The sequence below is a fragment of the Salmo trutta genome, chromosome 5, assembly GCF_901001165.1.
Source record: "Salmo trutta chromosome 5, fSalTru1.1, whole genome shotgun sequence".
NCBI lineage: Eukaryota > Metazoa > Chordata > Actinopteri > Salmoniformes > Salmonidae > Salmo > Salmo trutta.
The window spans coordinates 31458048-31472862 of record NC_042961.1 but is presented as its reverse complement, the minus strand read 5'-3'; the positions used below and the strand labels follow the sequence as shown (position 1 = coordinate 31472862).

The window sequence follows — 14815 nt, the reverse complement described above, 5'->3', positions numbered from 1 at the left end:
TAGGTGTTCCTCTTTTCCAGATGGGAGAGAGCAGTGTGAAGTGGAACTGAGATTGCGTTATCAGGCCAATCAAGGGTCAATATCATAATTTATGACAAGCAGTAGGTCAATGTGAACAGTCCCAGAGTTTCATGTCACACAGGGCCACATGATAATAAGTCACATGGCCTGAAGGTGTATGATGATGATCCCCATGTGAAAGAGAGAATGAACCAAGAGGTTGAAGAGAGTGGTAACGGAAAGGCCACATTTGCATGTCAAAACGCCCACACCCACTCCTCTCTATCCACACAATGGTCTCTATCAGCACAATCATGAGATGATTCACGAGGTGGAGCTTTAAGATTACTTTGTGAGTGGATGTGGGTAAGCCTAGAAAATTGTCTACTCTTCAGCTGAAAATGTCATTAATCTACATCAAAGACTTCATAAAAATGTACACCCACGACAGAACATCCATTGTAATCATTCATAATCATATACCATGACAGCCATGGTAAATGCAACAATTCATGTTCAATAGATTAATTCGTTAGCTAGCCATCTATAATAGATTAGATACAGCTTTATACAATATTTATTTAACTTCTACAAAAGTTCCTTACATGCTGACCAGACCAGACAATTGCAAAATAAATGTTCACATACATGTTATTCAATCATTGCACCCACTCTGCTCGTGTGTGACAGCGAGAGTCTGCGTGGCCAGGCACTAAAATAGAACTTGGTTAGCATCGAATAGCCCCCGCGATATGCAACTTTTCATGGAAGTTAGGAACCAACATACACAGGCAGTTAGGAAAGCAAAGGCTAGCTTTTTCAAACAGAAATTGGCATCCTGTAGCACAAACTCCAAAAAGTTCTGGGACGATGTAAAGTCCATGGAGAATAAGAGCACCTCCTCCCAGCTGCCCACTGCAATGAGGCTAGGAAACACTGTCACCACCGATAAATCCCCGATAATTGAGAATTTCAATAAGCATTTTTCTATGGCTGGCCATGCTTTCCACCTGGCTACCCCTACCTCGGTCAACAGCCTTGCACCCCCCACAGAAACTCACCCAAGCCTCCCCCATTTCTCCTTCACCCCAAATCCAGATAGCTGATGTTCTGAAAGAGCTGCAAAATCTGGACCCCTACAAATCAGCCGGGCTAGACAATCTGAACCCTCTCTTTCTAAAATTATCAGCCGAAATTGTTGCAACCCCTATTACTAGCCTGTTCAACCTCTCTTTTGTATCGTCTGAGATTCCCATAGATTAGAAAGCTGCCGCGGTCATCCCCCTTTTCAAAGGGGGAGACACTCTAGACCCAAACTGCTACAGACCTATATATATCCTACCCTGCCTTTCTAAGGTCTTCGAAAGCCAAGTTAACAAACAGATCACCGACCATTTCAAATCCCACCGTACCTTCTCCGCTATGCAATCTGGTTTCCGAGCTGCCAATGGGTGCAAATCAGCCACGCTCAATGTCCTAAACGATATCATAACCGCCATCGATAAGAGACAATACTATGCAGCTGTATTCATCGACCTGGCCAAGGCTTTCGACTCTGTCAATCACCACATTCTTATCAGCAGACTCAACAGCCTTGGTCACTCAAATGACTGCCTCGCCTGGTTCACCAACTACTTCTCAGACAGAGTTCAGTGTGTCAAATCAGAGGGCCTGTTGTCCGGACCTCTGGCAGTCTCTATGGGGGTGCCACAGGGTTCAATCCTCGGGCCGACTCTTTTCTCTGTATACATCAATGATGTCGCTCTTGATTCTGGTGATTCTCTGAACCACTTCTACGCAGACGACACCATTCTGTATACTTCTGGCCCTTCTTTGGACACTGTGTTAACCTCTTGACGGTCGCCTAGGATAGGGGGCGCTACAGCGATTTTTGAAAAAAAATTGTGCCCATTTTAAACGGCCTCCTACTCAAACTCAGAAGCTAGGATATGCATATAATTAATACTTGTGGATAGAAAACACCCTAAAGTTTCTAAAACTGTTTGAATGGTGTCTGTGAGTATAACAGAACTCATATGGCAGTCAAAACCCCGAGACCGATCGTAACAGGATGTGGAATTCTGAATTGCGGACTCAACTTCATCACTTTGCCTATAAATCACACCGTGAGAAATGGTTCATTGAGCACTTCCTATTGCTTCCACTAGATGTCCCCAGTCTTTACAAAGTGGTTTGAGTCTCCTACTGTGAAAACTGACTGAATGAGACACTGTGGAAAGTGGTCACATGAGGAGGGCCATCACCATTATGACGCCGGCGCCCCTGGCTACCCTCCCCTTTCGAAACGTTTAGAAAGACAATGCAATCGTCCCCCTTGAATCTTATTGGAGCTCTGGTTGAAAAAGGCCCTAAAGATTTATGTTATACAACGTTTGACATGTTTGAACGAACCTAAATTTAAAAAAAATGCATTTTATTGAAAGAGGAGTCCCGTGGCCGACGGAAGTTTTGGAGCAGCCTTCAGAACGAGCTAACAAGAACAAGCTATTGGGACGTAAAGGATTAACTTTTTCGAACAAAAATACATTTGTTGTGGACCTGGGATGCCTGGAAGTGCTTTCTGATGAAGATAATCAAAGGTAAGGGATTATTGACAATAGTATACAAGAGTAGATTTGATATGCGATTGTTCCAAGATGGCGCTGACCTGTAACGGTAGCTTTTATCGCAAAGTGTGATTACCCAGTAAAGTTATTTTTAAATCTGGCATTACAGGTGCTTTCAAGAGATATTCATCTATAAATCGTAGAATGACAATATTACATTTTAAAAATGTTTTCGAATAGTAATTTAGTAAATTGTAGCGCTGTTTCACCGGATGCATTTGAGGGAAAATAGTTAGTCAACGTCACGCGCCGATGTAAAATGCTGTTTTTATATATAAATATGAACTTTATCGAACAAAAGAATGCATGTATTGTGTAACATGATGTCCTAGGAGTGTCATCTGATGAAGATTGTCAAAGGTTAGTGCTGCATTTAGCTGTTTTTTGGTTATTTGTGATGCATGTGGTTGGTTGGAAAATGGCTATGTGGCTACTTTTACGATATACTCCTCTAACATAATCTAATATTTTGCTTTTGCTGTAAAGCCTTTTTGAAATCGGAAAACGTGGTTCGATTCAGGAGAGGTGTATCTATAAAACGATATAACATAGTCCTATATTTGAAAAAAAAAAAAATACATTTTGTTATGCTAATGGCGATAGGATTTTTCGCTGGATGTCTGTCTCGAGCCCGACCAGGGGTTAACTAACCTCCAGACGAGCTTCGATGCCATACAACTCTCCTTCCATGGCCTCCAACTGCTCTTAAATACAAGTAAACCTAAATGCATGCTCTTCAACCGATCGCTGCCCGCACCTGCCCGCCCGTCCAGCATCACTACTCTGTACGGTTCTGACTTAGAATATGTGGACAACTACAAATACCTAGGTGTCTGGTTAGACTGTAAACTCTCCTTCCAGACTCACATTAAGCTTCTCCAATCCAAAATTAAATCTAGAATCGGCTTCCTATTTCGCAAAAAAGCATCCTTCACTCATGCTGCCAAACATACCCTTGTAAAACTGACCATCCTACCGATCCATGACTTCGGCGATGTCATTTACAAAATAGCCTCCAACATCCTACTCAGAAAATTGGATGCAGTCTATCACAGTGCCATCCGTTTTGTCACCAAAGCCCCATATACTACCCACCACTGCGACCTGTACGCTCTCGTTGGCTGGCCCTCGCTTCATACTCATCGCCAAACCCACTGGCTCCAGGTCATCTATAAGTCTTTGCTAGGTAAAGCCCCTCCTTATCTCAGCTCACTGGTCACCATAGCAGCACCTACCCGTAGCATACACTCCAGCAGGTATATTTTACTGGTCACACCCAAAGCCAATTAGTCCTTCGGCTGCCTTTCCTTCCCGTTCTCTGCTGCCAATGACTGGAACGAACTGCAAAAATCACTGAAGCTGGAGACTCATATCTCCCTCACTAACTTTAAACACCAGCTGTCAGAGCAGCTCACAGATCACTGCACCTGTACATAGCCCATCTGTAAATAGCCCATCCAACTAACTTATCCCCATACTGTTATTTAATTTATTTATTTTGCTCCTTTGCACCCCAGTATCTCTACTTGCACACTCATCTTCTGCACATTTATCACTCCAGTGTTTAATTGCTATATTGTAATTATTTCGCCACTATGGCCTATTTATTGCCTTACCTCCCTTATCCTACCTGATTTGCACACACTGTATATATACTTTTTCTATTGTATTATTGACTTCTATTGTATTATTGACTATGTTTGTTTATTCTTGGCCAGGTCGCAGTTGTAAAGGAGAACTTGTTCTCAACTAGCCTACCTGGTTAAACAAAGGTGAAATAAAAAAATTAAAATAAACATTTGTGACGCTCAACAAGTCCTGCCTCTCAAATCTCTTCATTTGTTTTTCGGAGCATATACCCACGTGTCATCTCCTCATTGGTTTTTGGGAGCATATACCCATGTGTGTGATTGAAAGATGAACTGAGGTCCACACTCCAGTCGGTTGTAGTAATGCACCGTAAAGTTGGTTGCCAACTGCCATATAATGTCCAAAGAAGAAAAAGAAGCTGGAAGGAAGGAGGAGAGATGACGAGAAACAAATTCAGTTTACTGAAACAAATTCTGTTTACCGTTTCATCTGAAGCTAATTCGGTTTACCGTTTTATTTGTGGATTAATTGTCAGATTAGAGGATCTTGTGTATTTCAGGTAAAATAACAACCCAACGTTTATATCCCAGGATAAATTAGCTAGCAACAGCAAGCTAACTAGCTAAATTGCCATAAATGTTTAATGCTTTTCAAGCTGTCCCCAAATAAATATAATTGGTTCAGAGTTTGTTTTGATATTTCAACCTGCGTGGCCTGATCGTGTCTGGTGTGGGGGTACAAAATCAACATGCGCGCGATGGCACGCAAGCGGTTTGGTCAGCATGTTACAGTGATAGCTCTTCAGTATCTCCAATCTCTCCAGTCTACATGGCCCTGTACACATTCAGGTTGGTCAACTACAACGCATTTGACACAATGGTTGTGGCACAACTGTTATTTTGCAACACAGTGGAGAGTTTGTCTGCACAAAAATGTTTACACAACCATTGTGTGGTTTCTCCACAATGCTTGTGTAATCATTTTTGTGTAGAAGAACTCTCTGTTGTATCACGTACATGCAAAATGCGTTGTACATCAGTTGTACAACTTGAGTGTGTATGGGGCCAATCAGAGTGAGTTCTATGTTACACAGCAATTAAGACAGCCAAGACTCCTCAGTTAAAAAAAAAACGTGATCCTTTATTGAGAGCAGCTTGTATACATTGAGGTTACTGTGATTATTAGCTGAAGTGGATGAAAAAAAGAGGCCTGGGTGTGAGTGCCTAGCATTCATAAAAACAGTTTTGCACTAAAAACAATATATAAAAACAAGGTCTTAGCAAACAAAAAAGACCATTGCATTTTGATTAGATATTGAGAAAAAGGAAAGTGGAAAAACAGCTAATAATCCTTCATTTACCAGGCACTTAAGAGTCCCTTGAAGAGCATTGGTGATTCTCTCTCTCATCAATCTTTGCTCATGGTAATGACAAATGTATTACCAAACTGACCTTGTTACTGAGATGTATCATAAGAGACTGAATACATATGCAACTGCATTAAGTGATATTCTAAGTACCTTTTTATGAAGAAAAATAATGGGTAAAAAAGATGGGACCTTCATAATAAATAAACAGGTTCCCGTAGGTACATCCTTCTACAATATGATAGTAATAAAAAGGGATATTTTTAAGTGAAGTTAGTGCATGGTTTCTACATTATGTACACATTGCCTTGTGGGATGGTCCACATTACAACATTGCACAAAATCATTGGACCAGCTAGAAAGAAAAGGGAATTGTGATTGGACCTCTGAAAATACAGCATTGCCAGCCATTTAAAAATGACAGACTGATAAAGTGATAACATGGTTATACAGCTAATATGTGGTCTATTATATGGTAATCCCATCAATGATGGTCGACATCGAGCACTTCAGAGTTAAAATGACACTTGTAACACACTCATAAGAGATTTTTTTTTTAACTCACTCACTCAAAATATTCCTTGGCTATAAATTTGATAGTACATTTGGTTCCTGTAAAGTATATAATTAACACAGACAAGTCAATCCACTGAGTTCCCCAGACACAATGAGTAACAGACTTTCAAGTTTAAACTCAGTAAAAATCTTGTCCATTGGTGCTTATACTCAGATCTTGCCTCTTCAATAGATATCAGAACAACAGCTCAGACAACAGCATCAGTGGCACATATTAGAGGCTGTAAATTCCAAGTCTGAAACACACTAGATACAGCTTTCAGGTGGTGAGTCCAGTCCAGCACATACAGAAAGTTCCCCCTGATGGATAAAAGTAGCTTAGGATCTCCTGGATTGGTTGGGGGGACTTTAGAGTTGGTAGATTGAGGTTCAGGTAGGCAAGGAGAGGCACTTTAGTTTTTATGGTTCCTGTGCTGCGTGGTCAAAAAAAGAGAGGGAGAGCGTCTCTGGGACAAACCAGCCCTGAGAGACCCATGCCAGGCATGGGCCCACTGGAACCAAACAGGCCAAAAGGGACAGCGTCAGCGGGCATGCCTTCCATGCTGCAATTAAGGCAAATGTAAACTCCTGGCACTCGTGTCCTCCTCACATGAAACCATCTACACACACTCAACGGTATGTATCCAATCCATTGGTATAACAAAAGTGTTCTCTTGTTCTTATCCACACGCCCTTTTAAATAATAACTCCTGGTCCCTGAAATGTGTGTGACTCAGAATTCAGAATTTCTGTGTTTATTTTTTTTTGGGGGGGGGGGGCCGGGGGGAGATGTCACTCCTTAGGGTGGGGTGGATTCAGTTGTCCTCCTCTCAGACATTGCTGTCGGAGGACAGATCCCCCAGGGTGTTGACGACCTCGCTGAAGGAGGGACGCTCTTTGAGACTTGGGGCCCAGCAGCGGCACATGAGCTTGTAGACTTTGGAGGGGCAGCCGTCAAGCACGGGTAACTTCATCTTGCCGGCCTGCAGACCTGGGGAGAGAAGAGTGGAGCAGAGAAAAAGGGGAGGTTAGATCATAATAAGAATGGTGTAAAGCTGTTTCTGGTATGGGATTCATAAAAATGATTGGACAGACAGCCTGCCCCCAGCTTGATAATAACATGATGATACTGTATGTGCCACTTTCTTTGTCAAGGTTACCTATAGTACAGTGCATTTCAATACAATGTCAACCAAATACAACTTGTTCCCCTAACAGAACCATGAAAATGATTCATCACAGTTCTGAGACTGAGAATAGCCACTTCAGAATAGCTTCAAGTTACCCCAAGAATAGAAGAGTGGCCATGTCTGAAATCTGTCTTGCCTACTACTTACTAAAACTGCATACTATTTAGAATTGACTGTTTAGTAAAAACGTATGTAATAAAAAAATATTAACATACTAGGCTTGTCCATACTGAGAATGTATCATCTAATGCACAATTGTGTTGTTTCCCTCCATTCGTGCATTTTGGTACAGCGCATCACCTTATCTGATTATAGGCTGTTGTCAAACACATGTGTCACGCCCTGACCTTAGAGAGCCTTTTCATTTCTCTATTTGGTTAGGTCAGGGTGTGATTTGGGTGGGCATTCTAATTTTTTTATTTCTTTGTTGGCCGGGTATGGTTCCCAATCAGAGGCAGCTGTCTATCGTTGTCTCTGATTGGGGATCATACTTAGGCAGCCTTTTTCCCCTCAGTTTGTGGGATCTTGTTTTTGGTACTGTGCTGTATGCCCTACTGAACGTTACGTTTTCGTTTGTATTTGTTTTGTTTCGGTGTTGATTTAATACATTTAAAATGTACGCCTACCACGCTGCACCTTGGTCCAATTTTTACGATGAACGTAACAACATGTGAGTCTGGAAAGTCGATTCTCTTCCTCAATTGTGTGCAGCGAATTCATATTGGATGAAAAGCCCAAATGAGTATGACATCTTTGCATTTAAAGCATACTACATTTTACAAATTTTCACATACTATAAAACATTCTATTTTCTCATACCCAATCAGCCTACTATTTAATACGCAAGTATGGGTATTCGGACAGGCCCAGTACCCTTTGCAAGATTGATATCTGAACAGTGATTGCTCAGCCAATGGAGCACACATATTAGTGGGCACTAAGTACATTTCTATTGATTTATACTGACCCTCCAGCACCTCGTCATCACTGAGTTTGGTGTATGGCAGTTCCCCGTGGTTGAACACCTCCCACATGAGCACCCCAAAGGCCCAGACATCTGACTTGGTGGAGAAGTCATCCTCAAACACAGACTCGGCCGGGAGCCAGCGCAGGGGGATCCACGCCTGCCTGTAGTGGTAGTACTCACTGCAGACAAACAGTCAAGACAGAAAGACAGGCAAACAGAGAGAGAGTGTCAAGATGTTATCATGCACATAATTAAACTATGTTACTATTTTGTCTTGACTTTACACTTAACAATGGCTGCATAGATCATCCTAGTACACTTTTGCTATACTTTCTTCTCACATGATAGACCGTAACTACACACGTCTTACTATCCAGGTCTGTACACAAACAATTCGAGCTTCTACTTTTAAAAATCCACCTTTCCAGAAACAAGTCTCTCACCGTTGCCGCTTGCTATAGACCACCCACTGCCCCCAGCTGTGCCCTGGACACCATATGTGAATTGATTGCCCCCCATCTATCTTCAGAGCTCCGGCTGCTAGGTGACCTAAACTGGAACATGCTTAACACCCCGGCCATCCTACAATCTAAGCTTGATGCCCTCAATCTCACACAAATTATCAATGAACCCACCAGGTACAACCCCAAATCAGTAAACATGGGCACCCTCATAGATATCATCCAAACCAACTTGCCCTCCAAGTACACCTCTGCTGTTTTCAACCAAGATCTCAGCGATCACTGCCTCATTGCCTGCATCCGTAATGGGTCTGCGGTCAAACGCTCTCTAAAACACTTCAGCGAGCAGGCCTTTCTAATCGACCTGGCCCGGGTATCCTGGAAGAATATTGACCTCATCCCGTCAGTAGAGGATGCCTGGTTATTCTTTAAAAGTGCCTTCCTCACCATCTTAAATAAGAATGCTCCAATCAAAAAATGTAGAACCAGGAACAGATATAGCCCTTGGTTCACTCCAGACCTGTCTGCCCTTGACCAGCACAAAAACATCCTGTGGTGTTCTGCATTAGCATCGAATAGCCCCTGCAATATGCAACTTTTCAGGGAAGTTAGGAACAAATATACACAGGCAGTTAGGAAAGCAAAGGCTAGCTTTTTCAAGCAGAAATGTGCACCCTGTAGCACAAACTCCAAAAAGTTATGGGACACTGTAAAGTCCATGGAGAATAAGAACACCTCCTCCCAGCTGCCCACTGCACTGAGGCTAGGAAACACTGTCAGTCACCACCGATAAATTCACTTTCATTGAGAATTTTAATAAGCATTTTTCTACAGCTGGCCATGCTTTCCACCTGGCTACCCCTACCTCGATCAACAGCCCTCCACAGCAACTCGCCCAAGCCTCCCCCATTTCTCCCTTCACCCAAATCCAGATAGCTGATGTTCTGAAAGAGCTGCAAAATCTGAACCCCTACAAATCAGCTGGGCTAGACAATCTGGACCCTCTCTTTCTAAAATTATCTGCCAAAATTGTTACAACCCCTATTACTAGCCTGTTCAACATCTCTTTTGTATCGTCTGAGATTCCCATAGATTGGAAAGCTGCCGCGGTCATCCCCCTCTTCAAAGGGGGAGACAATCTATACCCAAACTGCTACAGACCTATATCTATCCTACCCTGCCTTTCTAAGGTCTTCGAAAGCCAAGTTAACAAACAGATCACCGACCATTTCGAATCCCACCGTACCTTCTCCGCTATGCAATCTGGTTTCAGAGCTGGTCATGGGTGCACCTCAGCCACGCTCAAGGTCCTAAACGATATCATAACCGCCATCGATAAGAGACATTACTGTGCAGCCGTATTCATCGACCTGGCCAAGGCTTTCGACTCTGTCAATCACCACATTCTTATCGGCAGACTCAACAGCCTTGGTTTCTCAAATTATTGCCTTACCTGGTTCACCAACTACTTCTCTGATAGAGTTTAGTGTGTCAAATCGGAGGGCCTGTTGTCCGGACGTCTGGCAGTCTCTATGGGGGTGCCACAGGATTCAATTCTCGGGCCGACTCTTCTCTGTATAATTCAATGATGTCTCTCTTGCTGCTGGTGAGTCTCTGATCCACCTCTACGTAGACGACACCATTCTGTATACCTCTGGCCCTTCTTTGGACACTGTGCTAACTAACCTCCAGACGAGCTTCAATGTCATACAACTCTCCTTCCATGGCCTCCAACTGCTCTTAAATGCAAGTAAAACTAAATGCATGCTCTTCAACCGATCGCTGCCCCCACCTGCCCGCCCGTCCAGCATCACTACTCTGGACGTTCTGACTTAGAATATGTGGACAATTACAAATACCTAGGTGTCTGGTTAGACTGTAAACTCTCCTTCCAGACTCACATTAAGCATCTACAATCCAAAATTAAATCTAGAATTGACTTCCTATTTCGCAACAAAGCCTCCTTCACTCATGCTGCCAAACATACCGTAAATTCTGGACTATAAGCAGCAACTTTTTTCCCAGCTTTGAACCTCGCAGTTTAACAATGACGCGGCTAATATATGGATTTTTCCCGCTTTCAATTTTTTTTCTCCAAAAAAACACATTCTGTGACGTGCTCAGTTTTTTGGCGGCATGAAGCCTTCATTAGACCAATGAAATTGCCGAACGGATTAAGGTCAAACAACTTTTTTGTTTACGGTTTAGATTAAATCGAGCGCTCTCAAACTTCCCATCATTCTGATTACGGTAGTCATTTTGTCACCCTCATCATGGCAAAGACACGGAGAAATGCATATGATGCAGCTTTCAAGTTGAAGGTGATTGATCTGGCTGTTGGAAAAGGAAATAGAGCTGCTGCACGGGAGCTTGGTCTTAATGAGTCGATAAGACGTTGGAAACAGCAGCGTGAGGAATTGACTCAGTGCAAAAAGACAACTAAAGCTTACGGTACTGCAACATTTTTTTTTTTGTTACATGCCGTGTTTCATTAAAGCCTATTTATTTTTGTTACAAGCCGTGTTTCGTTAAAGCCTATTTATTTTTGTTACAAGCCGTGTTTCGTTAAAGCCTGTGTAAATTTGTTTCAATGTACCGGTAGGCACCTGCGGCTTATAGACATGTACGGCTTATTTATGTTCAAAATAATATTTTTTTTTAAATTCAGTGGGTGCGGCTTATATTCAGGTGCGCTTAATAGTCTGGAAATTACAGTACACTCGTAAAACTGACCATCCTACCGATCCTCGACTTCGGCGATGTCATTTACAAAATAGCCTCCAACACTCTACTCAACAAATTGGATGCAGTCTATCACAGTGCCATCCATTTTGTCACCAAAGCCCCTTGTACTACCCACCACTGCGACCTGTACGCTCTCGTTGGCTGGCCCTCGCTTCATACTCATCGCCAAACCCACTGGCTCCAGGTCATCTACACGTCTCTGCTAGGTAAAGCCCCGCCTTATCTCAGCTCACTGGTCACCATAGCAGCACCCACCCGTAGCAGGCGCTCCAGCAGGTATATCTCACTGGTCACCCCCAAAGCCAATTCTTCCTTTGGCCGCCTTTCCTTCCAGTTCTCTGCTGCCAATGACTGGAACGAACTGCAAAAATCACTGAAGCTGGAGACTCATATCTCCCTCACTAGCTTTAAGCACCAGCTGACAGAGCAGCTCACAGATCAGTGCACCTGTACATAGCTCATCTATAAATTGCCCATCCAACTACCTCATCCCCATACTGTATTTATTTATTTATCTTGCTCCTTTGCACCCCAGTATCTCTACTTGTACATTCATCTTCTGCACCTCTACCATTCCAGTGTTTACTTGCTATATTGTAATTACTTCGCCACCATGGCCTATTTATTGCCTTACCTCCCTTATCCTACCTCATTTGCACATGCTGTATATAGACTTTTTCTATTGTATTATTGACTGTATGTTTGTTTATTCCATGTGTAACTATGTGTTGTTGTTTGTGTCACACTGCTTTGCTTTATCTTGGCCAGGTCGCAGATGTAAAAGAACTTGTTCTCAACTAGCCTACCTGGTTAAATAAAGGTTAAATAAAAAATGCAATTGCAGGCCCCATCTCTTACTTGTTGTAAACATCCTTGCTGAGGCTGGGAGCTGAGATTTTGACGCTGCGTTGGCCGCTGATCAGGCAGTTACGGGCGGCCAGGTCTTTATGAACGAAGCGGTGATTGGACATGTGCTCCATCCCATGAGCCACCTGGGCACAGATGGATACCTGGGTAGATGAATAGAGAGAGAGAGAGAGAGACAGAGAGAGAGAGACAGAAAGAGACAGTGACAGAGAGACAGAGGGAGAGAAATGGCATTAGCATATAATACAAAACTGCTTAACACGGGATGGCCTGAATCAAAAAGGTTTTACATAGTAGGGTTTTTTTAAGTTGTCAAAAGAAAAAAGGACTAGTTTGCATCAAAATGCAGACACCTGTGTGCCCTAAAGCTGGAACAGAATGTTTCCATTAAAGGGGGCATAATGGCATGTGTCATGTGCTTGTTTTTCAAATGAAATGAGCAAATTACATCCAAAGTGTAGTGAACGCTACTTACTTTGGTCTTGGTGGTGAGAGGTTGAGACTTGATTTTCTCATCTTTGCTATTGGAGATTCTCAAGAACTGTTTCAGATCTCCCTATTTCCAAGGAAATAGAAATAGAGAAAGGAAAGAGATTAAAAAAAAGGTCAAAAACATGTTCACTTTGTAAATGTAGGAAGCATAACAATAAAAAGAACACACTTGGAGACATGTACCAAGTAAAACTGCACAACTTCATCAACGTTGCATAGACAATTGTTATAGTCTACATGAATACAAAGCATGGATAAAAGTGTTACACTGTGCTATGTGGGTATGCAATTGTTCAGCATCTATCATGTATTGTGTGTGTGTGTGTGTGTATGCGCCTGTGCTTGCTCACGTGTGTATGTGTGTGCGCTCGCTCATATTTGCATCTACAGTTGAAGTCGGAAGTTTACATCCACCTTAGCCAATTACATTTAAACTCAGTTTTTCACAATTCCTGACATTTAATCCTAGTAAAAATTCCCTGTCTTTGGTCAGTTAGGATCACCACTTTATTTTAAGAATGTGAAATGTCAGAATAATAGTAGAGAGAATGATTTATTTCAGCTTTTATTTCTTTCATCACATTCCCAGTGGGTCAGAAGTTTACATACACTCAATTAGTATTTGGTAGCATTGCCTTTAAATTGTTGAACTTGGGTCAAACGTTTCGTGTAGCCTTCCACAAGCTTCCCACAATAAGTTGGGTGACTTTTGGCCCATTCCTCCTGACAGAGCTGGTGTAACTGAGTCAGGTTTGTAGGCCTCCTTGCTCACACACGCTTTTTCAGTTCTGCCCACAATGGGATTGAGGTCAGGGCTTTGTGATGGCCACTCCAATACCTTAACTTTGTTGTCCTTAAGCCATTTTGACACGTTGGAAGTATGCTTGGGGTCATTGTCCATTTGGAAGCCCCATTTGCGACCAAGCTTTAACTTCCTGACTGATGTGTTGAGATGTTGCTTCAATATATCCACATAATTTTCCTCCCTCATGACGCCATCTATTTTGTGAAGTGCACCAGTCCCTCCTGCAGCAAAGCACCCCCACAACATGATGCTGTCACCCTGTGCTTCACGGTTGGGATGGTGTTCTTTGGCTTTAATGACTCCAACCTAAGTGTATGTAAACTTCCGACTTCAACTGCGTCTTTTTGTGTGCGTCTTTTTGCGCAAATGTATTTGTGTGTTTACCAGGTCATAATACTCCAGGATCATATAGTGGGGCTCAGCCTCCCTACACAGTCCCAGCAGTCGCACCACATTGCCGTGGCTCAGCTTGGAGAACATGTCGGCCTCACGGCGGAAATCCAGCTGTAGCTGCTCATCTCTGCTCTGCAGGCTCTTCACCAACACCACTGTCTCCTCCTCACCCTCCTCGATGCCCTTCGCCTTGGCCAGCAGCACCTCACCAAACTCACCCTTCCCTACACACAGACAGACGCAGGCAGGAAGACAGACGGACAGACAGGTAGGCACGCACACGCACAGGTCAGAGATTAGAGGGTCACTCAGATATGCCAACATTTTCTTCCAGGGTTAGGAGTAAATACAAACCTGGTAAATAGAGGTGAAATTAAGTAAGTGAATGAAAATGTGTTCACTCCAGTTACACAGCTGTTCGGCTCGTTGTCAATTAGACTCACTCCTCATACCCACGTGACCATCTTACCCAGTGTAGTGATGGTGTGTAGGTCTGCCCGGGGGAACTGAAGCTTTTCGTTGGCACTGCTATGGCGCTTCTCTGCTGCCGCTGTGGTGCCCACGCTGGTCAAAGCCACCTCTTCCTGGATCTCAGCGGTGGTGTGGCCATTCTGCTGTACAGCCCCTCCTGGTGAATATCAACCACATTACACAATGTGCATGTTTGAGATTGACTACATTGCAGTCGGACTGCACAGAATCATTGATGTACAAATCACTTTGCATCCCAAATAACTACACATTATGTGGTCAAGAT

The 14815-nt window shown here is 43.0% G+C and overlaps 1 protein-coding gene across 2 annotated transcripts in view; it reads right to left on the bottom strand.

Annotated features, from left to right (window-relative positions):
- Window positions 1-5336: 5336 nt before the first annotated feature.
- The window catches only part of ptk7b (protein tyrosine kinase 7b), a 201489-nt gene continuing 192010 nt past the window's right edge, over window positions 5337-14815 (bottom strand). For both annotated transcript variants that reach the window (XM_029753378.1, XM_029753380.1), the window contains 6 exons: window positions 14528-14686; window positions 14050-14282; window positions 12844-12924; window positions 12360-12511; window positions 8296-8474; window positions 5337-7129 (listed from right to left, as the gene is read on the bottom strand). In XM_029753378.1, the coding sequence (XP_029609238.1) occupies window positions 6969-7129; window positions 8296-8474; window positions 12360-12511; window positions 12844-12924; window positions 14050-14282; window positions 14528-14686 (965 nt within the window). In that variant the 3' untranslated portion in view covers window positions 5337-6968. The remainder of the gene's footprint in view (window positions 7130-8295; window positions 8475-12359; window positions 12512-12843; window positions 12925-14049; window positions 14283-14527; window positions 14687-14815) is intronic.